Here is a 27,160-nt window from a genome sequence, read left to right on the forward strand (position 1 = left end):
AGCCAGGAAGGATAAAACAAGGAGCTGGAAGAGGCAGTTTGCAGAGCCCCCACAGAGTGTTACCACATTGATCGCTGCTTCAGAGGAAAAGGAAGTGAGGTCATCAGAGGCTGAACTATAAGCTGCAAGACCCAGGGAAAATGGCTGCCCATAGAACTGAATGGGACGCTTTGGCAAAATGGCCACCGAACATGTGCTCAGAACGATCGTTCTGCCACACACAAGATGGTGCCGGATGGCGCCAAAACAGCATGTAGTTAAGCCCACAGTGAAGTCAGACATGCTTGCCCTTACCTAAAATGGCGGACCGCGCGGTTTTTGCTCGTTGCGGCCGCCACACACACACAGTCTGCACCCCCAAAACACCGCAGTGACACAGGGGAAGGGGCCCCCAAAACCACACAGCACCGCAGCGCATGTAAAAGGAGACCCCCGCAGGGATCGCATCAGGGAGCCCCACACAGAAGCAGACATGGGGAATACACAGCAACACAGGACTGCCACCCCAGACAGAGGCCCCACACAGAAAGTACTTACCTGTACCGGACGGCGTGGGGTGCCTCTATGAACGGAAAGCCGCTGTCCTCATCTGACAGGGAATGCCGTTAGCCAAGGACAGGACACTGTAGCACCGCAGATGTGTCCAGTGAGGTAGCCACCTCACAGGCTGCATCCCTGCTGCGAGCAGGGATGGGTCGTTCATAATGCCAGGACGAACACATGGCTGAACGCTCGATGGCGGGCCCTGGAGAACCAGGGCGGTCAGTCCGATTCCCAGCTCCGCAAGAATCCATCTTCATCCGAAGATCTGACTAAACTAAAGCTGACAAAATAAACAGCTAGTAAATCAAATAAAAAACTGACATTTTCAAAGAAAATCAAAGAAAAAAGATTAGAAAGGCTGAGACTGTAGCCCCGGCACAGGAAGCCTAACTACTCCTGACGCTAGGCAGAAACAAACTGAGTTGGGAGGGATCACTGCAGGGGGGTATTGACCAATGGGACAGCCCCCATGGGTGTGTCTATGCTAAATGCTTTTGTTCTTTTGACTAAGTCTTATGCCTAGCTGCTCCTGCAGAGCGGAAGTCAATACCCAATAGTGATGACTTAGAGGAGGCGGCGACTGTTGGAGGACGTAAGAGAAAACCAGATTATTTTTCTTAGAATTTCAGTAGCGCAGGGATGGTGTTACTCTCCTTTCACACCTGGGCGTTTTTGTTTCAGGCGTTTATTGGGCATCTTTGGAGGCAGGCATGACATCTGAACTTCTGTATAGGGGTGTATATATTTATATATATATATATATATATATATATATATATATAAATATATGTGTGTGTGTGTATATACACATTATATATATATATATATATAATGTATACCCCTAACCCAGAATCTGCATAGTGGGGTCACCCTGGCATAGCAGAGTCAGTTCACCCTAAACTACATACTACACTACAGTCACCCTGACATGGAAGAGTTCGGTCACCCTGGCATAGCAGAGTCAGTTCCCCCTAAAGTACATACTACACTACGGTCACCCTGACATGGAAGAGTTCGGTCACTCTGGCATAGCAGTCAGTTCACCCTAAACTACACTACGGTCACCCTGACACCTAAAACTTTCCCTACAAAAACTAGATTATTAAATCTAACTATAGTGGTATTTAGTACCCTAACTACACTGCATATCCCTTTCCTCACACTAATAATTGCAAAATGACACTGGAGCAGCAGGAGTAACATAAATGCTTCCACTCTATTCCACAGCCTCTCTATTACAGTGCTAGAGGTTTGGCGGTGCTATGTTATATACTGGGGGGCAAATTCACTCCTGATTGGCTTCTGGACCCCCTAGTCACTCAAATCAGCTTTTACTGATGTTTCTGGGCCAATCACAAGCTTTTAAAGCCCAGTTCCTGTCCCATTGCATTTTGGGCGGTTCTGGTGGCTGAATTCCGAACTTTTACCGCTAACAGTTCAGAATTCGGCCGAATTTCGAACACCCAATGTTCGGGTCGAACCGATGGTCGACCCGAACCGTTCGATCATCCCTAGTTGTAACTGGTTGGATTTATTCTAAAAATGCAGCAAAAAAATCTGAATATATTTCACATTTCACTCCAGGTGAGATCAGGTTTCACACTCCACGATTATATTTCAGGTAGTGGCTTTGCTCATCTTCACCAAAAAAATCAATTACATAGTTGGTAAGGTTGAATTAAGACACCAGTCCATCCAGTGTGTGTTCATGTCAAAAACCACTTCCTACATCCCTGTATACTGTGTTTGCTAAGATGCCTATTTAAGCGTATTTTAAAAAGATCTATACTTCCTGTTGATACCACTAATTTTAGAAGGGAGTTCCACATCCTTACTGCGCTGACAGTGAAAAAACCCCTACACAGTTTAAGGTTAATCGGCTACCACCCGGCCTTTTTCAAGATGGCGCCAGCGTGAACCTCTCGTTGATCCAGGTGGACACTATATGGTGCAGTGGCATGATCTGTACCTGGCTGCGTCCACCGGTCAGGTCACATGACAGTTCTAAACAGTGGATGGCTTCCTTCCTTGTGATTGGTCAGTGTGATCACATAGTATAGACTGGGCCAATCACAGCCCATCTGTACCATGTGATTAGCTCTGGCCAATCAGCTAATCACAACAAAACAAACTGCATGAATCTATTTCATTCAGTAAAATTATTGCATAGAGCCATGAAATTCATTGTATTATGCAAACAAGATGTATAGAAAATACTGATCATTTCCCCATAGTACAACGTTACTATGGTAACATATTGAATAAAAATGAAAAAAGGTGCGCGAACCAATACAGACGTGTAAAAGCAGCACTGTGAAAAATAAATGGATAATGTGAAAATATGTAACTGAAAATGACAATGGTGCGCCAATTACTAAATAATCAAACAAACAAAATTGTCCGTGAATAACTAAATTGATTGAAGAGGAGTCTATTCCATCTGGAAAAAGCCGTTTGTGTTCTCAAACAAATACGTGCTGAACGAACTCTTGTTAAGTGATAGGTGAATTAACCTCTTACCAAACAAAAGTCCAATGGAGCATGATATAGTGCAATAACTGTGTATGAAAGTGACACCCAGTGATATGAATGGACCCTTACCACATAGGAGAGAAAACGAAGCATATGCTGTGGAACCAGGGAATCCAAACAAACGGCCACACTAGATGAAAAATCCAGAGGGATGGATGGATGGACGGATGCAGCTTCCCAAGATCTTTATGGGCTTCCACGGGTAGAGGTGCCAGCAGGAGGACCACAATGGAAAAAGGGAAGGGACTGATGGTGCATTACCCACGATATTTATTAATAAAATGACAAGAAAACACTTACAAGCATCCTGTATGTTTACAGCGATAGGCCCAAAAAGAGTCGCGGTCGCCTGCAGCACGATCCGGGACCAATAGCAGCGCAGGTTGCTCCCTCCGACGCATTTCCACTGAAAAGTCGGCCTCCATGTATCCCTATGGGGCAGCGGATGTCAGTGGTGACATGTCCGCTGACACCTGCATCCGATCCTGTCCGTGAAATCAGGCCGGATGGAAACCCTATTTTCCATCCATCAAGGGGATCGGATGAGAGTGGACAGGCGGTCCGCTCTCATCCAATTCCCACATAGAGAGCAGCGGGGCTCTGACACCTCCCTCTCTGCACACAGAGTGGAGAGGGAACTGTCACCTGCCTGCTCAGCGGGGATCGGCGGATCAATCCCGAAAGACCGTGTGAAAGAGCCCTTAGGCCCCTTTCACACTATTGCAACGCAATTTTGCCGCGATTTCGCGGCGCGATTTTTGCCGCGATTTTGAAAGCATGGGCAAGGCTATATGCCTCAAAATGCATTAAAATCGTGGCAAAGTAGTGCAGGAACTACTTTGAAGTCGGTGCGACTTCAAAACGCACTGATATGAATGGGGCTCATTGAAAATAATGGAAAACGACTTGTCATGCGATTTTGCGGTCCAAAATCGCGGGACAAGTCGCACTAGTGTGAATGGGGCCTTAGTCTGCATCTCTCCAAGGTAATACTTAAAATCCAGCCTGTTAGTGTGCCCTGGGGACTGGAGCTGAGAAACACTGGTCTAAATAATATACATTGGTTTGGTTTCTTTTCATCAAAGAAATGTGGCAGAACACATTTTGGCCTAAATTCATGAAGAAAGATTATTTCTTTGCAAAATTTTTAACAGAAAAAAAGGAAAACTTCAAATTTTGTCTTTTTTCATTTATTTAGCAAAAATTCAAAAAAACTTAGTGGTGATTATCATTTTATTCAAACAAATCGAGATTTCTTTTGATGGTAAACATTTAATTTTGGTACAATGTTGCATGACAGCGCAATTGTCAAAATGTGACAGTGATAAAAGCTGAAAATTGGCCTGGGCAGGAAGGGGGTAAAAGTGCCCGGTATTGAAGTGGTTTAACCGCTCCTCCTATTTCATTGAGTGACCCCGTGTATTCTTACACTCACTGAGACTGAACAGGTTACAACCCTATGCTAGAATCACCATTAAGATGTTTGTATATAGCTAATATATCTCCTCTCAAGCGTCTCTCCAGGGAGAATAAGTGTAATTTTCATCATAGTCATTCCTCGTAACAGAGGTCCACCAGTCCCCTTATTACCTTTGTTGCCCTTGTCTGGACTCTCTACATTTCCAGCACATTCTTCCTGAGGACTGGTGACCAGAAATGGATGGCATACTCAAACCAGAATTTGCAGGATTATAGTTTAATCTCAAAACTATAATCATTTCATTTTTATATGGATCAGCAAACAGAAACCCCGCACACAGATGCAAAATAATGATCTTCCTTTATTAAAATAGCCAGCAGTAGCATATTCTATGGCGACACATTTTGCACTAGGCATAGTGCTTTCTCAATGAACGTCAGTCTTTAAAAAAAAGCAGAAAATGTGTGAAAACAAAACTTGTTCCTGCTGGCTTTTTCACCAAAGGAAGATTTTTTTTCATCTCGGTGTGCAGTGTTGCCGGTAATATAGAAAAAATCTGCCATCAGTTTTGCTATGGCTTATTTGGCATCAATCTGCTCCACTGAACCCTCCTTCATTTTTTAATGTATTGCCCTAGATGTCCCTGAGACAGAATTAAAAACTACCAAAAAAAACAAAAGAAAGGGCACACGACCTAGTGCATTACCAACATAACCATTTTTATTGAAAGGAAAAAAGTAATCTACTTACAAACTCTTAGCAAACACAGGCATGTATAATGGTGCCGACGAGACCACCTTAAGATCCACAGTCCTCAGCCAGTGGTGTGGGAAACCCTTGCAGCATCCAACGGCTAATGCGTTTCGAGGGTCGAGACCTCTTCATGAGTCAAACTGGAAATGAATGATTTCACATCAACCTTTATACCTTGGTGAGCTATTAGCCAAAGTGTACCCCATCCTCCACCCCCCAATACCTTTAAAGAGGGGAGGGGTTCAGAGAGGACGCACAGGTCACATGAGCAAATTGATAAATAATAATACAAAAATGCATACATCTTCTCAGCAACAGACCGGTATGTGAACAAGGATGCCTCATGAAATCATCAGCAGCTTTACCTCCCCAAAGAGGAATGCAACTCTGACCTGTAGCTCAGTCATCCATCTCATGCGGCCAGGGCTTTCCCAAGGGGACCGGAAACTGTGCTGCCACACCTCTTTGGAGCTCACGCCATATGTGGAACCAGGAAGGTCGGAAGTGCGGGAGTGTTTGCGTTCCACTTGCACTTTCAGCCAAATTGGCATCACATCTGGCCTCGTAAACTCCGGGGGAGGGGCCATGAATGGTACCAGTGCAATGTGTCCCCAAACGCACACTGTATATTCCTCCCTGGTGAGCGGATGTTGGAATTGTGATATGTCTTTCTTGGCGACTGCCCTGATTCCACCCATGCTAAGTGACCATAACAAACATGCACCAACATAGTAAGAATAATACTCACTTAAGGGGTGGGGGGGGGGGGGAGGAGGCTTTCTGGTACCAAATACCACGTGAAAGGCCACTAAGTACCAACCCTTCTCCTGATGATATTAATGAATGTAATAATTGAGCTTCTGATTAGGCTGATGGTGGGACAACAGACCATTATGGCGTTTGTTCCATGTTCGCTAACCAGTCTGTAGAAGCGAAAAATGTTGATGTGGGTAATAAGAACAAATAGAAACATTAAAAATCTTTATTGCTTTACTAAAAAACTTTTTTTTTTTTTTATAAAACCACCAACGCAAAAATGACACGGCAACAGTAGTTAAGAGCAACCATACTTTATTACATAACAAGCTTCATAAAACGAAAAATAAAAACAGGAAGCATTCAAGCATTTGAACAATACAATAAGATGCTGTAAAAAGAAACGCTCCATTCAAGTGTTTGGAGGGCAGCTAAACATTGAGATACTTTATACCTTCACCTGGGAAGTGTCACAAAGCTAGCTTTGGTTTTTTATTTTTTTTGTTATTTTTTTTTTTTTTATTATTTTGTTACTTATTTTTAATTAAGCCCCACAAAAGCATGAGAGAGACCTTATACACACAACTTATTATAGGTCTCCCGCTCACACCGTTAGTCCTTTTATCGCTGGGGGAAGGCCCTGCGATGCACAGTATAATAATACCAAGCAGAAGCTCCTCCCTCATTCAGTAATAAGTCAGGGGCCAGCGTTCACTACAGTACTGTACTGTAATAAGTTACAGATAAAGTGTTTTTTCTTTATTGAAATACAGAAGGCTGACTTTGAAATGACTACCTTTACAAGGATCACAGCGCACCCAATTGGCAGATCGTTAGACCAATTTGCCTAGCTACAACAATACAAAAACACCATTTGTGCTAGTAAGAGCACCAGGGAAAAAGCAGGACATCATGTGCTAAATAAAAAAAAAAAAAAAAAAAAAAAAAAAGGAAAAAAAAAAAAAAAAGAAAATGCTATTTTAGTCACTGCTGGGTTGTTCATTAACTGAGGTATAAAAGGCCGTAAGAGTACTCAAGTGTTAATATCAAATGTAAAATCCAAGCGGCTGTGTCCTGTATATATTTTTCAAGTTACAAGTTTTAGTGCAGGATAGTACAGTTAGAAAAATGTTCTGGCAGACTCCTCTATGCTGCGAGTTGCACATAGCACAAGGTGGCCATTTTGCCCCCTTGACTATTCTCCCTCATCGGTTCTCTGGAGTTGGCCTTAAAACTGGCTTGGACGTAAAAGGTGCTGTCGGGGCAGGTAGGTGAAACGACTAGCTTTTCAGGCAATTAGTGCACCTGGCTATTTCCCCTCCTGAATTCTCCAAAGCCCCTCTGTGGACCAAGTAGATATTTAGCCTTTGAGCTCACTGGAACCTAGTAGCATTGATGAGGCAGTGATATATGGGCACACAAAAAGGCTTGGCGTGCTGTGTGCAACTGACAGGCTCTCTTTATATTTTTCCCAGATAAGCTAAGGCTATATTGTTTCTATACCAGGAACCAACGCTGAAGTGTTTTTTTTTTGTTTTTTTTTTTTTTCTTTGTCTCATACAATATTACACTTCTCTTCTGATTATTCAACACATGTCACACCACTAAATACAGTCCAATCATATCTAAGGTTTATATTTTTTTCAGACTGCATTAAAAAGAAAATAAGATTAAAAAACAGCTTCCAAATAAGTCACAAGGAGAAAAAAAAAAAAAAACTTAAAACAAACCAACTATTTAAAGGCTAAGCAGCGAAAAAAAAAAACAAAAAACACATGATTCATTAATCTCTTAAACTTCATCAATCAAAAAAGAAAAAAAAAATTGTAAAATGTACAATCATTTCTATTTGTAAACAGTTAAAAGCCACAAGTTGATTTGTATCGTTCGACACAAAATCAGAATCAAGGCAATGAGTCAATGGCAATGTGTGTAACTAGAAACGCGGGCTCCTCCAATCTAGATTGGGGCTCCACCAGTTTTTGGGAAGAAGCTTGGGACTGCTAGAAACATTAATGCACCTTTTGTTAGAATCATCTGCTATAATATATACAAAGAAAAAAAAAATACATATACATATATACTGGCTTGGCTGCCCCAGATATAAATTGCGGGAACCCACGGTTAATTGTGCTCCTGTTGTCCCCACAGACAGAGGCTGCATTTAAAGTGTCCCTTTTAGCCATTTTGTCAACTAAACTGGAAACCAGCCTCATCCCCTCTTTAGGATCTGGAGATTTCCTTGGGTTGCCAGTGACATCGTTAGTTCCTGGCACACAAGGCAGGCCTGGTATTCCTGAACATTGGCCTAGGCCGATACGACTTAAAACTACACAAAAAGCAAGTGGCATAAAATTAAAGAGAACCTTCCTGCTTTTCTCAGGATTCTTGACAAATGTAAAACTGTAAGGCAGGGTGGTGAGATGAGGTTTGTAAACACTATTATCCACGTTGTTCTGCTATGCATGTAACAGGCAGGTAAAGCATTCAGTGCGCTCGATCACAAGTTATTATTTTGGTAAACAGTAGCAAGACAGTATATGGTCTTAACTTATGTTAAGTGTGTGTCCAGGCCAAAACTTTTTTTCCATTAGTTTTGAGTGGGAAAGGGTGAGGACCCTTATGTGGGGCTTTGTTAGAGATTCTCCTAACTTTCTCGGAGACGTTTAACCAGGCAAGGAGTGTGGAAAAATCTGCACATGGGACACAGACAGCAATAAAAGTCTGCTAAATCAGTGACTACAGCAGGCTTTTTGCCATAACCAATTTACACTTTGGGCTTATTCTGCTTCCTTTCGTTCAGAACGCTCTCTTCGGAACTTTATAAACCCTGACGGAGGACATTTAGAACCCCAAAACGTGTTGGCTTTTTACTAACTAATAATTTTTCCTGAACTGTACACAAAACTTACTAGGCGCTTTCCTTCCTGCACACCAAGCAATAAACGTCTGATAGGGTTTCCAGTCCTGCCCTCCACTTTACTAAAAAAGCAAAGGGGGGAAAAAAAGTCACCATGACAGCAAGGGGAACTCTCGGAGTTCCAGATAGCAGTAAAAACCTGACAGGGGCAGCACAGTGGCTTAGTGGTTAGCACGTCTGCCTTGCAGCACTGGGGTCCGGCCAAATGCCAGCCCAATATTCCTCCAATGCGGGATAATTGGCTCCTGTCCAAATGTACCCAAGAAAATTATATATATATGTTCGTATGATTATGTGATAGGGACCATAGATTGTAGGAAGGAAGGGACTGATGCAAATGAATATTATGTAAAGTGCTGCATACATTATTGGCGCTATATATATATAGATATATGCCTGTAATAAATAAACCATCATCACTCATCAAAACAAAAAGAAAAAGTTTTAGCTGGGCTGGACATACATATAAATATAATTATGAATAAATAATATGATCAGTGTGTATATATACTGTATATGTTGGAATGATGTATCTAATTGGTAGGGGACATAATGGATTGTTCTATAGGTGAGCTGTACTTCCTGCTTAGCAGATTGTGATTATTTTAGCTCTCTCACATCTATGGCTCAGCTCAGATGCATAACAACTCAAACAACTCATTTAACAACACAATCTCTAGGTGGCTTGTCCTGCACTTGGTTTTGTCTCACATTATAGAATAAGGATCCTCTTGCACTACTCTGAGGACGCTAGGAAGCAACAAGAATTCAGTATATCAAATACAATCAAAGAAATGAAAACACAAAACAAGCAAAATCTGAAAGTCGCATTAAATACAACTTTCAAGTAAACTTCACATAACTAAACACATGTTCTCATTGAAAACAGGTTATAATTTCCCTATAACAATCAACTGTTTGCATAGAAGCGAAGTTACAGGTATTACAATTTGCCAAACACTTTGGCAGACAGGTAGCCTGGCTGGTACAACACTTTGAAGGGTTAGCCCACAAAAACGGACAGTTCCACAGAATGCACAGGCACAACAGAACCAGCTAATACAATTACAAAAATCAGTCTCAGGGGTCTTCCGTACCATGTCTTATTTGTCAAACAATATTTACAAAAGAAGAGCGTCTGTAGAGGTGCATAGGTGGTGGTCAAAGAAGGCAGGCACTGCCCATTTCTCAGTGATGATGGTTTTCTGGTATTTCTACAAGAGCTTGTTAGGTCCCATCTACTAGTTTAGCTCCACAGCTCTGCATAGGACCATTGTAAAAAGCCTACTGTTGATTCTGCCAAATTTAGGGCATGTTCTGTGTTGATGGGCTTTAGAACTGCTTCTCTAGCTATACAATTTAATGGAAATGCAGCAACAGCTTGCAGCAAGTGGATGCACCTTACATCAAATGTAGATCAGAGGGAAGTCAACTGCAAATCAATGAACTGTATATCAGAAGCATCTCAAATGCAAGTGGAAGTCACCTGCAATCAAGCTGCCCTAGCCTGACTTGTTGGCCTTTACATTGGACCTGGACTTAGCCCTCGTTCACACCAGTGCCACTATGAAATCTCGCTACTTCAGTGCAATTTCAAAGCTGCACATCAGTACGATTTGCACTACTGATTTTATTGCGGCTTACCACTTCCTACAACAGAAGTCTTCGCAAGTCGCAATGAAATGGGCAAAAAGTAGTGCAGGAAACTATTTTCAAAGTCACTACGTCAGGAGTCAGGGCAATTTGAATGATTCCGTTGCCGACAATGGGGTGCGAATTGTCATGGGTTTTGGAACTGTCAAATCGCATGACTAATCGCACCAATGTGAACGGGGGCTTAAAATTATTTGGTATATTATTGGGAACATCTAGAAATAATAAGTGTGCCTAAGCAGTAACCTGAAAATCCACCTTTCGCTTTGAGTTCTACCCAAAATATACAAGTGGTACTTCTTGGTACGAGGGGATGCATACAGACTTAGAGCTGTATGCCTTACAGTGTAGATCTAAGGCACTGCTGCCTCTGACTGCTCGTCTCTGGAGGCCTGGAGTAAGTTTGGGTGATGTCACTACTGTGCTGTTCACTGGTTCTTCTTGCTGGAGGCTCAGACATAGGGATGCAAAGCCCCACCTCTACCAAAATGGCCTCCTCCACACAGAGAAAGAGTGCAGAACAAGATATGGTAAATCAGTAACGAGGTATGGATCAGCTGCAGGGAGAACATAGGTAATACAGGCAACCTGTACCCAATGTCTTTTGATGGCTATTTTATTTGGGCACAGCTAACTCGGGTCCTTTAACTTTTGCAACTTATACAGCTTATGCATCCAAGAGTGCAGACAAACTCTATGGAGGCACACAAGAAGCCCAAAATGTTATACTTTCAAAATACACTAAAACCTTCATCACTGGAAGAATCAAGTACTTTGTCCACCCTCCACCACAGCATTAGATCGCTAATAAAGTACTATCCTTTAACCTGACCTAAATAATCAGACCAAAACCCTGACAGATGGATGACCGACGCTTCTAATAAACCTAAACTACAATTTTAATTCCATAAGAGCATAAGTTATCCACAAACAAGCAAGAGATTCAGAAGAGATTGCACTGACAGGCAGAATGCCTAACAGGCGTATTCAGAAATATAAACAGCAATGTGCAGAGTACAGTAACTACCAACCAGTAATCATTTTCATAGAGAGGACTTCGGTAAACTGAAATCTGATTAGTTGTTGGGGAGGGTTACTGCAGTTCAATACTGTTCTGTGTTCTGAATGAGCCAATTATCAAAGCTATTGGACACTATACAAAGATTTCAGAACGTTGTCAAACCTGTAAATATAAGGCAGTTTTGTATTTTAGGTTTGTTCCTGTAAACATCATGAACACACAGTGGAGAGAAGTCATAATCCACAAGTTTAGTATCATTTCGCAGGGTGGAAGGGACATCAGCAATGGCTGCATGTTGTTGCTTTGGACATTATGGCTGAATCCACTGATGTGTACTGAATAGGCACTGTATATGCACTACTTCAAGAAATGTCTTCAGTCCTATTATGGGATATTCTCTCCATACTTGAAGCACATATGACTACTATAATATTGCAGGGGACCATTATCAGCAAGACAAGAAACAGTTTCCTCTAATATTCTATTTGTGCTGATAAAGCACAAAGGAATAAAAAGGACCCATCAAGTCATTACTAAAATGGAAATTATCTGTCATGCATCAATTATATGCATACAAAGAAGCTCACCGGAGGCTCGGAGCACTCCCAGCAATCTGACTACCCTGTGTATGGCCATCATGGCTTGTGTTGTCCCACAGAAAGGATCACACCTGATATAGAGAAAAACAGATGTTGGGAATTTACTGCATACACTTATCTCCTCAATATCATAGTTTCATACAGCAAAAGATAACACTAAACCAACACAAACATCCGTGAACCTCACACAAGCCTTAAGCTGGCCATACACAGCTCAAATGTCGGCTGATTCCTGCTGAGTCACCCGAAAATTCAAGCTGTTGGTGGCCCTGATGACATCACCCAGCTCTACAAACTTCAATTCAAAAATTAAAGGAGACCGGCAGAAAATTGTGGGTGGAGCAGTGACTGCATCAAGTAACCGTGGGTGCTGCAGCGGCTTGAATACAAAAGCCGGAAGGGCTCCATCCACGCTGTTTAGTGTAGATGGAGGAATGGATTTGCTCTGCTTCGACCCATGGGCTGAACAATAGTAATCTAGTCTAAGTTACAAATATTGGTATGAAAATGAGCTACCCAAGGCATTTACAAGTAAAGGCTCCAGAATCCTATCTGTATAAAATATATTTGGGTTAACACTATAAACCTGAGGACATTCGCTTTCCTACGTACATCTCGTTAGCAGCTCTCTTGAAAAAATTGGTAGTCAGCCTTTCCATAGCCTGAAATGGCTGACTGCAGCATAGCAATACAGGAAAGGTTTTTACAATTAGGTTTTGAAAAAATCTTTTACAGACAAACCTGGGACCTACTTGTAGCTCTTTTACACAAATGAAATTCCAATTTAAAAAAAAAAAACACCTGTACTGGAGACAAAAACAACTGGGTGCCAAAGCGAACCTCCTAAAAATATTAGCTGGATGGCTATAATGGCTTCAGTACCTTCTGAAACTAGCATGCAGTTTAGTAAGTCACACTACTGCCTGTGTTGGTGATCTGCATGCTTGTTCCATGTCAGTGCTTCAAAGTAATAAAGCCATTGGATCAGCATGGCAGTCAGGTGATGAACACTTTCAGGAGAGATCAGCAACACCAGCCTCTATTGTTTAACTGGAATTCCTTCAGCTTCATGGAACTTGCCACCGTCAGAGCCAAAGCAAAAATTCCTATTTTGCAGTTTTTATAGTGCTCCTCCGACCAAAGATAAGGCCAATCAAAGAACTTCTCATATAATGCTCTACAGACTTAAATCTAGGCCAATCAAGCAGCACAACAGCTTCTCAGAGCTCTGCAGACTGATGTCTAGGCCGATGAAATAGAACTTTTCATACCATGCTCTACAGCAGCTTGCTAGGGGTTCCTTGGAAAAAGAGCTGTGGCAGATTAAAGTAGTTGTAAAAGCTGAAGTTTTTTTTTTTTTTTAACCTTCATGCATTCTATGCACAAAGGTAAAAAACCTTCTCTGTGCAGGAGCCCCCCACCCCCAAATACTTAACTGAGCCTCATTGCTATCCAGTGACGTGTACGACAGCCATGGCTCTCCAGGGACTCTAACTGCTCATTGGCCAGGGCAGCAGCGGGAGCCACTGTCAATCACAGCCAGTAAAGATATGGCAGGGACAAGCAGCAGCTGTGTGTGTGAATGGACACGCAGAGCAGAGGCTCGGAAGTGAGCCTGCTCAGGTGCCCCCACAGCAAGCTGCTTGCTCTGGGGGCACAAAATAAGAGGGAGGGGCCTGGAGCGCCAGTGGGGGACCCAAGAAGAGGATCCAGACTGCACAGAGCAGGTGAGTACGAGATCTTTATTTTTTTTAAACAACAAGCCTTTAATATCACTTTAATCTCCCGCCTACTGACCACCAATGTAATGGGTTACTACAATTTTCACTGCCTGGGTTTCCATTCTGGCCATTATTACAGACTGTAATCTAGGTCAATCAAGTGCAACAGCTTCTAATACAATGCTCTACAGACTGATGTTTAGGCCAATCAAGTACAACATCTCCTCATATAATGTTCTACAGACTGAAGTCTAGGCCAATCAAGTACAAAAGCTCCTCATACAGTGCCCTACAGACTGAAGTCTAGGCCAATCAAGTACAAAAGCTCCTCATACAGTGCCCTACAGACTGAAGTCTAGGCCAATCAAGTACAAAAGCTCCTCATACAGTGCCCTACAGACTGAAGTCTAGGCCAATCAAGTACAAAAGCTCCTCATACAGTGCCCTACAGACTGAAGTCTAGGCCAATCAAGTACAAAAGCTCCTCATACAGTGCCCTACAGACTGAAATCTAGGCCAGTCAAGTACAAAAGCTCCTCATATAATTACTCTACAGACTGAAGTCTAGGTCAATCAAGTGCAACAGCTTCTAATACAATGCTCTACAGACTGATGTCTATGGCAATCAAGCACAACCTCTCTCATACAATGCTCTAGGCCAATCAAGTACAACTTCTCTTCCGAGACTATGGTCTCTACTACTAGAGTTCCCCAGCGGCGGTGCTGCAGGGGAAATCGAACTGCAGCTTTGACTGAAATGTTTGATTACTTTGGGTTTACTGGCTTTAAATGTGGGGACAAACCAGGAGCAGTAGTTGCTGTAACTCCCCATGGAGATGGAGAGCAGGAAAAAAAACAAACAAAAAAAAAACAATACAAAACAAAAAAACAAAAACAAAAAAAACACAAAGAAGAGGTTTGGGGAGTAAGACAGGAGAGAAATTGCTGGTAACTCCTGCTCCTCCCAAGAATGTGCGATTGGAAGGATTACAGGTCAGATTTTACACATTTTACCCTTGTTCGGTTTCTGAATTCTTTGACCAAACAAGCAGAATACCATTTATGGCAAAAAAAATAATAATGTAACTTGTTCCTTTGTTATTAAGTATTTTCAATCATTCACTTCTAAACAAACACTTTTTTTTTTCTTTTTTTTTCTTTTTACAACACACAATCAATCAGCCCAGTACTTGGTTACAATGTGCATAAATGTGCATAGTTACTAAATAATCAGCTTAAGGAAAAAAAAAAAACAAACAACCAACAGACATTGCAGAACATGAATAAAACACTGTCACAAAAAGCGAAGACACTGAGCCACTTAATTAAAGTAACAAAAAAAAAAAATCAATTGGGTCATTATCGGCAAATCTCAAGACTACTCGCTAAAAAGACACAGCATGTAAAGTAAAAAGCTGACAAAACTTGGCTTTAGAAAGCTTTTAAAGGGCGATTTTTTGGCAGAGTCTTTGAGAATTAGCACAGTTAGTGCTCTTTAAAATAAAAAATAAAAAGTTGCATTATATAGTGATTTATCATACTGGGGATGAAGGGAAGGGTTACCTTTCGTAGTATACATAGTATTCCTGAGAGCCAGTCTTTTTTTCCCCCCATTTTGATTAAGAGTTAAGCATCACACAAAAGGAAAAAAAATGACTAAACACTGTTGACTCCCAGAGTTAAAAGCATCCTCAGCACAATTTTTGCTTTTCTTTTTCATTTTTAAACTGATGGAAGAGTAAACATTTGGAACAAAAATCCCCCCCCCCTCCCCCATCCCCCAAAAAACAAGACCCTCCTGACAGGGAAGGCAACGACTAACGAAAAAAAAAAAAAACATTGTAAACAAGAGGTTCCAGGTAAGGCCCCTCTAAACAAAATGCAAAGCCTCTGAAAGTGCTGCCCCCTACTGGCACATGTAGGGTGTATGTCACAGCTGTGGCCACTATTTTATTTTTATTTTTTTTTATTTTTTTGTTGCTTTTTAAATTTTTATTTTTTGATTTTTTTTTAATGACATATATAATTTTTTTTTATTAAAACCGTAGAGCTAAATTCTAATAGGTTTAGTCATGAAAACCTGGTGCAATACTTTCTATTTTTTTCTTTATTTAAAAATGCAAGTTTTAACTGTCGTTTCACTTGACTCCCTTTGCAGCGATGAAAGCGCCGGTGAGCGTCATTGCTCTGCAATGTATTACCGTGCTTCACGCTGGATACGGAAGCCAGTTAAAACTATGTAATACCACAATAAGGTAGGTATATCAAGGCATCTTAGAAATGACAAGCATTAAATCACTTTTTTTTTTGTTTTTGTTTGTTTTTGTTTTGTTTTTTTGTAGTACACGCTAGAGTAAACAGTTACACTTGAGCTGTAAAATAAAAAGTGTTTGACGCACCTTTCAGTGCAATCTAGGCAAACATAGGGACAGGGGTATGGGGTTGCTAGCTTGGAAGTACAAACCCAGAGAAAGGACATGACAAACTGGAATTCAAAAACTAAGGAACAGCTCATTGTACGCAGTTCTAATATGAATAGCACTAATGTGGAAGTGTAAATATAGTTTTTTTTTTCTTTCCTCTATTTCACATTATAATATTGGCCTGCATGATTCAAGTATTTAAAACTGATATGTTTTGGGCAAAAAAAACAAAAAAACAAAAACAAAAAGTGGGAAGTGTGCAGAAGAGCTGGCTGCAGAGAGGCCCTGCAGAGGTTTCCACCGAAAGTCCAGCCAGGGGGAGGCTGATTATTAACAATCATCTGAGGTCATGGGTGACTAGGCTACATGGGCTCTCCATTTAAGTGATCGATGGGGAGGAAAGCGCTGACAGACGATGGGCTGCTCAGACTCCTGCCCTCGCTGGCTGGGGTGCCCCACAGGCTTGTGGAATAGTTTGGGGTGCCCCAGAGAGAAGTGCCATGGAGGTCTCCAGAGCTAGAGCCAGAAGCACCTGGGCTGTTCCAGTGATTGATATCTCCGCGGTTTGAGATGCTATGAGGGCTATCCAAAGATCCTAGCCGGTTGTGACCAGAGCTCAGGGACTGCCAGCCAGGGGAAGGGGTCATGGACTGGCCTTGTGCAAAGAAACGACTTATCTCCTCTTCACTGGCAAACTCGGCAAGGATAGTAGTGTTCCCTAAAACACACCTGTTAGGAGAAAAGAACCAGAAACATAAGTGTGAAAATAAACTTAGTCTGCTGGGGTTGATTCTTCCCTCCCCCTTCCTCCTTTGAGGAAACCAATGCAGATGTAAAATGCAGGCTACTAGAGATTGATATACCTACAGCAGCTTTTTAAACATTTCTGTCATAGCTGAACACCAATTCAATCTTAAAAAGTGATTCTAAAGATTTTATTTAAAAAAAAAAAAAAAACAAACATGTTATACTTACCTGCTCTGTGTAATGGTTTTGCACAAAGCAGCCCCGATCCTCTTCTTGGGTCCCCTGCCGACACTCCTAGCTCCTCTCCCTTGACCGCTTTTGCTATGGGGGCACTGGTGCGTGCTCACTCCCAAGCCCCGCTCTGTGTCAATAGGACACATAGAACAGCGGCTAGGCCCCGCCCTCTCCACATTGGCTGAAGTGGGAGCCAATGGCTTCTGCTGCTGTGTCTCAGCCAATGAGAGGAGAGAGACCTGAGACAGCCAAGGCTTACATGCACATTTCTGGATTGAGAGGGGGCTCAGGTAATTATTTTGGGGGTCTGTGGGGGGGAGCAGCACACAGAAGGTTCTTTACCTTCATGTAAAGAATGCAGGAAGGTAAAACAACCTTCAACCTTTACAACTACTCCAAGGTAGTGTTAGGACTTGCTACTAAGCCCCATCCCCACATATTGCTATAGGATCATCACTGGTCAATAGGATATGCAAGAGGCAGAAATGGGCAGGAAAACATTACAGTGCCTTTTATTGCATTTTATGCTTTAGCCCCGAACACAGGGGCCGAATGCCTGGCGACATTGGCCGGTTAAAACGAAAAAAAAAAAATGACCGACATTTGGCCCATGTGTATGCCAGCCGGTCCGACGGAAACTGGCTTCTGTCAGACGAGCATGCTGGAAAACCAGCAGCTGGCCGGCTCCCGATCAACAGTCTCAGCCAATGGCTGGGAGTGCTGATCTGAGTATTCTGGCAGGGGGCTGTCCCCCTGTCAGAACACAACAGCTCAGCCAGGGAGATCACTATACTAACTTCGGATAGTTCGTACAGAGGCTCTGACAGGAGCGGACATTTTCTTTCCGTTCAACCCATTGGGTTGAACGAAAAATAAAACTCACTATGTACCAGGCTTAAGTATTTAATACAACAAATTTACAATACAATCTTCTGAAAAAGGTTGTAAACATAGCTGATTAACACTGAGAATAATCAAACTGAGGCATTAGTAAATCTAATTTACATATTGCGATAATCAAATTACAGGGGGGGGGGGGGGGGGGGGAGAAGACTTACATGTGCAGAGACTTTTGTGCCTTTACTACCTCTTCCTTGGAACTGTAACGGACCAGGGCAGTACCGTGGGGCAGGTTCAGGTGGAATGTAATCAGTGGTCCGTGCTGCATACACAGCGTACGCAGAGTGGAGCCATCAATCTGTGGACAGAGGCAAATAGGTTAGCACAGAGCAATATCTAACAAAGTTGAATGTTTATCTCTACAAATTATAACTCACTTGAGGTGTTAGGTTTTTCAAAACGAGCCAATTTGTTATTCTCCCTGAGCTGCTTTCACTCCAAGTAGAACCTAAAAATAAAAAACCAGATTAGTTTTAAAAAATGGTTTAAAGTGTTTGTGAGGGCATGTAAAAAATGCAGACTATAAAACTGCAAATAGATTTGTTTAGCTATGAAATCTATTACAAGACTGATGTGAATGTACAATATATATGTAAGTCGTTGCGTATATTGTCGGCGCTATATAAATACCTGTAATAAATATATAAGGCCTCTGCTCTGAGCTGCTGTCAATTGACAGAGCATGGCTTGGGGAAGTGGTGACAAAACAGGCAAGCATCCTGCACCTCCAAGCACCAAGCCCAGGGACGCAGACCGACCTTGCCAGCATGGACCCACTTCTCTGCTTGGCATGATCAGATTAAAAGAAAGGAAACAAGGGGTATTAGCAGGATTCCCAGGAATTTTAAATCAAATCAATGGGAAAAAACATGAAGCTAGCTTTTCAGGAATCTATGTTAATATACACATGCATACATTTAATGTTAAAATAAAGGTTAACAAACGTTAAATGTTTTGACCAAGGAGGAGGAGGATTCTACTATTACTTAAAAAGTTGCTTAAAGGAGTTGCAAAGTCAAAAGGTTCTTTATCTTAATGCAGTCAATTAACATCAGTCAGCCAATCAGGAGAGAGAGAGGGGGCAGGGCAGCCCCCCCCCCCATGTGTCTGAATGGATACAGGGAGCCGTGACTCAGGTAGGGTGCCCCATAGCAAGCTGCTTGCTCTGGGGGCACTCACCAGGAGGGAGGCGTCAAGAGAGCAGAAGGGGGACCCGAGAAGAGGAGGATCCAGGCTGCTCTGTGCAAATCCACTGCGCAGAGGAGGTAAGTATAACATGTTTTTTTTTTTTAATAAAAATAAAGACTTTGCAATTGCTTTAACACTCCTTTTAAAGTAACAAGAAAAAAATGTCCCACCCAGAAGGAAAACTAGGACCCTCAACACAGTATTTTCTACATTTGCAAGGCAACTTAAGCCCCCATTCACACCAATGTAATTTGTCAGTTCCAAATCGGATTTCAAATCGCACCCCATTGTCGACAATAGAACCGTTCAAATTACGATAAGTCATGTCGTAGCGACTTTGCACTACTTTTCAAGCAGATTTCTTTGCGACTTGCATAGACTTCTGTTGTATATTGTAGCATCAGACCATCTGACACTACCATTGGAAGCACTATGGAGGTCCAATGTTTAGGAGTTCACCCGGTTCTAATCTAGAACCCTAGGTGCAGTTGGTCTCTTTGTTTGAGGGGAGTGTTTAGCTCGGGTGATAAAGATCCTTGAGAAACTAGTTTTCTATTTTCTCCTTTCCTTTTCTATACATGTTGGATGTTTGTAGGGTAAGGGTCCTCCTTGTATAATTCTGTTGTATGAAGTTGCAAGCCACAATGAAATCGGCAATGCAAATGGCACTGATGTGTGGATTTGAAATCGCGCTGAAGTAACAAAGCTGACACCGGAGATAAAGCAGAACTTTACCCATAACAAATTGTTGAAAAATAATGTTCTTTAGCAAGGAACATACATTCCACATTAATTATACCTCCAAATCTAGTGTGTGTTGTAAATTGTCTCCAGCATTACTCCTGTTACTTCTTATTGGGGGCTGCCATTTTGCTGAAGCCCAGAGACCCAGAACAGCAGTAAATCATAAAACGGAACTAAACCCATCGATTTAAGGGATTAAAAAAAAAACAGATCCATTTTTTGGAATGCCGGGGTTGTGGTCACATTCTCGTGTCCTCAACCAAACCATCAAATGGCTGGTGTCATAACTGATCACATGTGCAGCACCAATGCAATTGCAGATCAAACAGAAGCAACTTCCTTGGCTGTAAAGGATAGAAGGGTTAAAATTCCACTTTAAGGCTGTCAGCAAATTAGCCTCTACAAATTCGTCAGTATCTAAAAATGGAGAGCAACTGAGCATGTGTACACTTTATTCTCCATCCATGGGTCAAATATGTTTTAAATTATACATGTTGGTTTTAGAGTACTTTGCAAGGATTTCCCCTACACTTCATTAAGCACAGTCAATTCCATCAGAAGTAGGCTACAACTGCTGACAGTCACCTCATTAGGATGTTTTTAGTAGCTTAAAAAGATAAGTCCAATCAAAAACTAATGCTAAACCTGCTCTTTGCCAAATTCTAAGACTATTCTATCAAAACCTGTAAAGCAAAAATCCCTGTACTTACCTTTCTTGTCTCCAGCGACTGAAGCTCTGTGCAGGAGAGGACCGACAACGGCTGTGAAATGAATGGGAAGGGGCATCATCCATAGACTTACTATGGGGCTTTTGTTGTCGAGTGCCTCTCCAGCACCCGCCTCCAAGCTGAAGCTGCCGCTGATAGCTCAGTGTGGGACCTGACCAGGTATAGAAAAGGTAAATAGTGTTTTTTTTTTTTTTACAGGATTAGATAGAATAGTCTCAAAATGTGGCAAAGAGCAGGCTTAGTTTTAGTTTTTGACTGGACTTATCCTTTAATGGTGCTAGTATAATCTGTAGAAATAGCAAATAACTACTAAACAGAAGGAACAAATGGCTCCCTATGGAGTAAGCGCCACAAGTAGCAACCTCACAAGATCAGCATGTGCAAATGTTTTTGCATGCTACCTGTGTAGCGCAATCCATAGGGAGCCATTTGTTCCATCTGTTTAGAGATCAATTACTACTGATTTTAATAGTGTGACTGAACTACTAAAATCTTCCCCGTAGCTCTTTCTAGGGTAACCTTGGCTATGTTTCCACAGTGGTTGTGGAAGACCCTGATGTTGTTTAAAGGATGTTTACTTTTAGAGAAGATGATACATACAACACTAGAAGCTTATAAGCATCATAATGCTCACTTATGGCAAGCAGCCACTGGTCAGTAAGGCCACATAACTTCAGTGACAAATGAGAATCGCAGCAAAGGAAGGGCATCCCTTATTCCAGAACTAGATTCCTGAGCCCACAAGCCAGAGACAATCCGGTCACTCTCTGCCCAGCAAAAAGACCTGTCCAGGGACAGAACGTTGCATTGTAGAGGTCTGGAGTGAAAAACTGGGCAAATAGAACTGCCTCAAGTGGAGGCTACTATCAGATAACATACGTATCAGATAACATGCAAAACTGACGGACTACTTCTGGACTGGAGAGCTCAAATCTGAAATGAGAAAAATGGGATTTTTGTCTTACCATAAAATCCATTTCTCTGATGTTCATTGACGGACACAGCTCTTCATCTTCTTGACCGTAGGGTTATACTACCCCCTACAGGACTAGGACACTAGGCAGAGAAAAAGCTTGAACACACCTATGGGGTAGTCCCTGGGGTTATACTCCCACTTCCTGCTATAGGTATTCAGTTTTGTAGCAAGCAGTGTCAGAAGGAAAAACCCAACTCCATAGAGGGGCAGGTGCTGTGTCCATCAATGAACATCAGAGAAATGGATTTTACTGTAAGACAAAAATACCATTTTCACTTTCGTTCATTGATGGACACAGCTCTTCATCTTCTTGACTGTAGGGACATCCTAAAGCAAAGTCAAACACGAGGGGTGGGAACAAAAGAAAGAAAAAAACTTCTCTAAGGCTAAACATAGCCAACCAGGTAACTTGGAGCTCAACTGGCTCTCACCTGAAAAAAACACCCTCAAAGAGGCCAAAAGAAGCATCTGCAGATGCTAACACGTCCACTTTATAAAACTTTCTGAATGTGTGTACAGACGACCAGTAGCTGCCTGCAAACCTGCATCACTTACGCCTGATGACGAAAGGTCCAGGAGGCACTAAGCGCCCGAGTGGAGTGAGCCTTGACAGAGAATGGAGGAACCTAAACCACAGTCTGTCTGATCCATATGGAAATGGTCACAGCAGAAGCAGCCAGCCCCTCGTGAAGTCCATCTGTGAGGATATATAGTGAGTTTGATTTCCTAAAAGACTCCGTAGCTGCCAGATACACCCTTATTGCCCGAACCACATCCAGGGAGTGCAAAGCAACTTCCTTAGGATGCTTAGGCTTGGGACAAAGGGAGGGCAACACAATGTCTTCATTCAGTCAAACGACTTTCGGAAGGAACGACGGACATGGACGCAAAACCACCTTTCCCTGTGAACCACAAGGTATGGTGGACAAGACAACGCCGCCAGTTCAGGCACCCTGCATGCCTGAAGTAATGGCCAGCAAAAAGGCCACCTTCTGAGACAACATAAGCAGGGGAATCTTCCGAATATTTTCAAAGGGAGGCTTCTGGAGAACTGACAACACCAAACTGAGGTCACACGACGGCAATGGAGACAGCACTGGAGGAACCAAGTGTCCCACACCCTGGAAAAAAAATATGCACCAAGGCGATTGACATAGGCCACGGCAGTGGCATTGTGCCGATGGAATCCACAACGGACACCCCTGGAGACGACTTATCCAATAAACCAGACAGTCTGATTGCTCGGACCTCCAGTACGTTGATCAGACCTGAGACCAGACCCCCTGAGCACAATCTGTGCCGAGGACGCCTCACCACCTGGACAGGTGCATGCCAAGTCTGAAGAGATGACTGTCTGCTGGTCAGCAAAAGCCTCCTGCAACTTTTGAAGTTTCTCCCGAGGAAGAAACACTCTGGCTGAAGATGAGTCCAGAGTCAGACCCAGATAGACTACGCTTATGGACGGAACCAGGGCAGACTTCTGAAGATTCAGAATCCAACCAAACCCCCTCAGCTTTTGCAGAGTAATCTCCAAGTTGTCCAACAAGGATGACAAAGACTCCGCTCATAAAAGCAGATCATCCAGGTCCCCCAGTATCGTGATCCCCTGCTGACGCAGTAATGCTAGAACCGGGACCAACACTTTCGTGAAGACCCAAGGATCAGAAGCAAGACCAAAGGGTAACGCCACAAATTGATAATGCTCCTCGCCCACGGCAAAGCGGAGGAAATGCTGATGGGCAACACACATTGGAATGTGAAAGTAGGCATCCTTGATGTCGATGGGAGGTGAGGAAATCCCCCTGATGTAGGGACGCCACCACCGTGCGCATGGACTCAAAGCGGAACCTTCTGTACCCTCACAAACGGTTTAGCGCCTTGAGGTCCATTATTGGGCGCACCTTGCCCTCCTTCCTGGTAACTGTAAACAGGTTTGTGTAAAAACCTTGAAAACGATCCAACTTTGGAGCCAGAACAATCACCTCCTGAAGTAACAAATCTTGCACCACCCCATAGAAAACCTTTAAGCGAACTGGGGATAAGTGCAGGATGGAAGGGAAAAACCTTTCTGGATGATATGATCAAAACTCGATCTTGTAGCCGGAGCGAATGACTTTGCGGACTCACTTGTCCTGGATCGGGGAGGTCCACGGATCCCCCCACCCCAAATACAGATGAGGGCGCCCCTTCATGCAGAGGAATTTTTGTCCACAGGTCTGGCAGCACCTGCTCGTGGTTTGCCCGACCAAGACTTTTTGGAACCCCCTGCGGAGGTCCGAAAGGGCTTGGATCCCTTGTCTTGGGACCCTGAGGGACGAAAAAGTCGCTTGCGAGCTGAAAAGGAGGGTCCCCGTCTGGAAGCCTGAGGAAGAAGAGTACTCTTTCCCCCTATGAGGCCCCTTGATGATGTCATCCAAAGAAGTTCCAAACAGGTGATCCCCCACGAATGGAAGATCAGACAAGGCCTTCTTAGAAGCCTGGTCCACAGACCAGCATTTCAGCCAGATAATGCGCCGCAGGACCACTGCTGAAACAGACAGTCTAGAAAACAGGGTAGCAACATCCAAAGAGGAGTCAAAGACAAGCTGTAGCCCTTGGACCAACTGATCTGCCAGGAGGGAGCTGCTTCTCCTCCAGCTCCTGGCGTAAAAGCTTAGCCCACTCGGTCAGAGTTTGTGACACCAGGGCAAAAGTAATTACTGGCCTAATCGCCGAACCAGCCACATATGGTGGGCAAGAGCCTCCAGCCCTCTTATTAGCTGGCCATGGAAAGCCCCACTGTTTTGTGACAATGTTGTCAAGATAAGCGGAAAGAGGAACACCCTTGAAACTCTGGAGGGCCAGTGGGTGCCAAAAGGAACTGGTGTCTCTGACGCGGCATCAGCAGCAACATCCATTTTAAAGTTTCACGCACTGATACAAACAGTGCATCCACCAGCGCCTATTTAAACGCAGCTAGAGGAGCAGAGGAATCATTTTCACTATCTGAGCACTCCGGGTGCGTGGACGCAGACCTAGTAGGGTCGCAATATACTAAGCTCACCCCGAAAAAAAAAAATCAGGGGAGGCTGCCGACTGCGATCGCGCAAAGAGGACACCGACCGAGGGCCCAAAATGGACCACATATCGGACCTCGCAAAAAAACAAAGGGGTCGCCCTCAGAGGACATAAGACAAATTAAAACTGGCAGTATAAAACTGTCTTTATACTGCATCCACCAAAGGGATGGAGGTGTAATGCTTCCCAGCTGGTCCTTTCCAGTTTGTACCATCGTTACAACTTAGTTATTTGAGTTTTGAGACAACAGACCAGTCATGGATGGGGGTGGGTTGGGGGAGGTTTGGGCTGTCTCCCTCCCACCTGTTCCCCCATCCATCTATTAGCAGCCATGTGCTCCCAGTGTGGAGACACTAAATTAGAAAGTGTTAGGAACTGCAGATAAAACAGGGTGCCGTGAAGTGGCTCTGCAGCTTACACATGTGTTTGCAAATGTGTGTCAACTAAACCCCTGTTCTTTGTATCATGAGACAGGTCTACTTGGTTGGTGACAGACTGGAGGGTGAGTACATCAGACTGGGGGCTGGCTGACTTCCATGCACCTCTTATAATCTTTTAACCTCTTTTTTTTTTCGACATAATAAGACATAGCCCCCTTAAAAGGGGGCCACCCGCCGTGACGCGGAAGCGTAGGCAGGGTACCCTAACTAAAACAGGGCAGGTGTCCCACACATAATGGCAACAAGGCTGTCATTTAAAAAAAATGAAGCGCCCCCACAGCACTATCCCTTCCAAAAGAGGTGCCAAGCTGACCACATTGCCTAGCAGGCCCCAAGTCGTGGCCTAAATTTTTGTGGAGGCCCAGCCGCAATTGCATGGATCCTCAGCCCGGCAGGTACCCAAAAGAAGAGTGGGGGCGTCAGCTACACACACTGAGGTTGCCCCCAAACAGCAGCGCCCGACTCGGCCACAGCCTAAAATTTTGAAAGCGCCCAGCCGCCATCCAAGGGACGGGCCCACGTCCACCCCAAAACTCTCCAGGGGTGGTGGAGCAGAAGCTACTTACCACACCAGGAACAGGGTGGGCACCGCTCCGGACCGCTCGATCGTAATGTGGGTGCTGTCGGCCAGGAGGAAACGCTGCGGCTCAGGCTGAAGCCAGTTCGTATGTGCCCTTGCGAGCCGTTTACCTTGCAGGCGAGCCCCCGTCCAGTGGGGCTATGTTGCGGCCAACCTAGTGCTGAGCTGCGGTCTGCACACCCTCGCTGCCCGGACTTGGGGGACCCTAAGGATCTATATTATCCAGCTCATTGCCCAGTCCAGCACTTGATTGTAGCTCTCACAGGAACAATATAATAAAAGAGGAAAAAATTCCATGTAAAAAGAAAAAAAATTGCCAGGACCAGAGATCCCAGCAAGGGACTAGGTTCTTACTCCTGACTAAGCAGAAAAAACTCTGAATATCTATATCAGGAAGTGGGAGTATACCCCCAGGGACTGCCCCATAGGCGTGTTCAAGCTTTTTATCTGCCTACTGTTCTACTCCTGTAGAGGGCAGTATAACCCAATGGTCAAGAAGATGAGGAGCTATGTCCGTCAATGAACGAAAGAGAAATTATGTTTTTCCTTTGAAAAAAAAAAGAGACCTCTAACCTGAGTTTTAATCAGGACTAGACCCAGAACCTCCACGTGATGAGTCAGTACCAATGACCATTTTTCAGAGGGTTTAGGACCCATTAATCACTATATCACCCAGAAAGTTAGGATCACGTTGTTTGACAAAACCTGCATCATCCACTTATACAAAAGGGACATGTCTAAACATTTTCCCAGCTGTGCCCTACTTATGGTTTTCTCTATTCCCACCCATCTTTTAATTAGTGTTGTGTCCATTCTAATATCTGTGATAAGAATACTGCATTGTAATACTTTTTAAAATGCGGTATCGCTAAACCCCCTTGTAATTTACTTTTACTTAGTATTAAATGATGTATTCTTTGTTTTTTATTCTGCCAATTTTAATTGGATATCATTGCTTTAAGAATCTTAAAATAGGTCTGAGGTAGCGATATTGGTAACATCTGAAATTTGTACTTGATTTTTTGGTAATATTTTTACTATATTTATTACCATTTTTAATTCGTTAGGAAGTGGTTGTTTGGTAAGTTTTTCCTATGGTGGCAATTTTATCCCTAGATATTTTAACTCTTTTCTTCAATGTAAATGAGAATACCCGTTTTAAATCTTGTTCTTCCTGTTTGCTTACATTTACGTTCAATATTTCTGATTTTACTCATTTCTAAAT

The 27,160-nt window shown here is 43.1% G+C and overlaps 1 protein-coding gene across 5 annotated transcripts in view; it reads right to left on the bottom strand.

The window, feature by feature from the left end:
* Positions 1-15,723: 15,723 nt before the first annotated feature.
* TNRC6A (trinucleotide repeat containing adaptor 6A) overlaps positions 15,724-27,160 on the bottom strand; it is a 191,944-nt gene continuing 180,507 nt past the window's right edge. For all 5 annotated transcript variants that reach the window (XM_082261069.1, XM_082261070.1, XM_082261068.1 and 2 more), the window contains 3 exons: positions 18,600-18,670; positions 18,381-18,520; positions 15,724-17,070 (listed from right to left, as the gene is read on the bottom strand). In XM_082261069.1, the coding sequence (XP_082117195.1) occupies positions 16,704-17,070; positions 18,381-18,520; positions 18,600-18,670 (578 nt within the window). In that variant the 3' untranslated portion in view covers positions 15,724-16,703. The remainder of the gene's footprint in view (positions 17,071-18,380; positions 18,521-18,599; positions 18,671-27,160) is intronic.

Source organism: Pelophylax lessonae, assembly GCF_965119305.1.
Source record: "Pelophylax lessonae genome assembly, chromosome: 6".
NCBI classification, from domain to species: domain Eukaryota; kingdom Metazoa; phylum Chordata; class Amphibia; order Anura; family Ranidae; genus Pelophylax; species Pelophylax lessonae.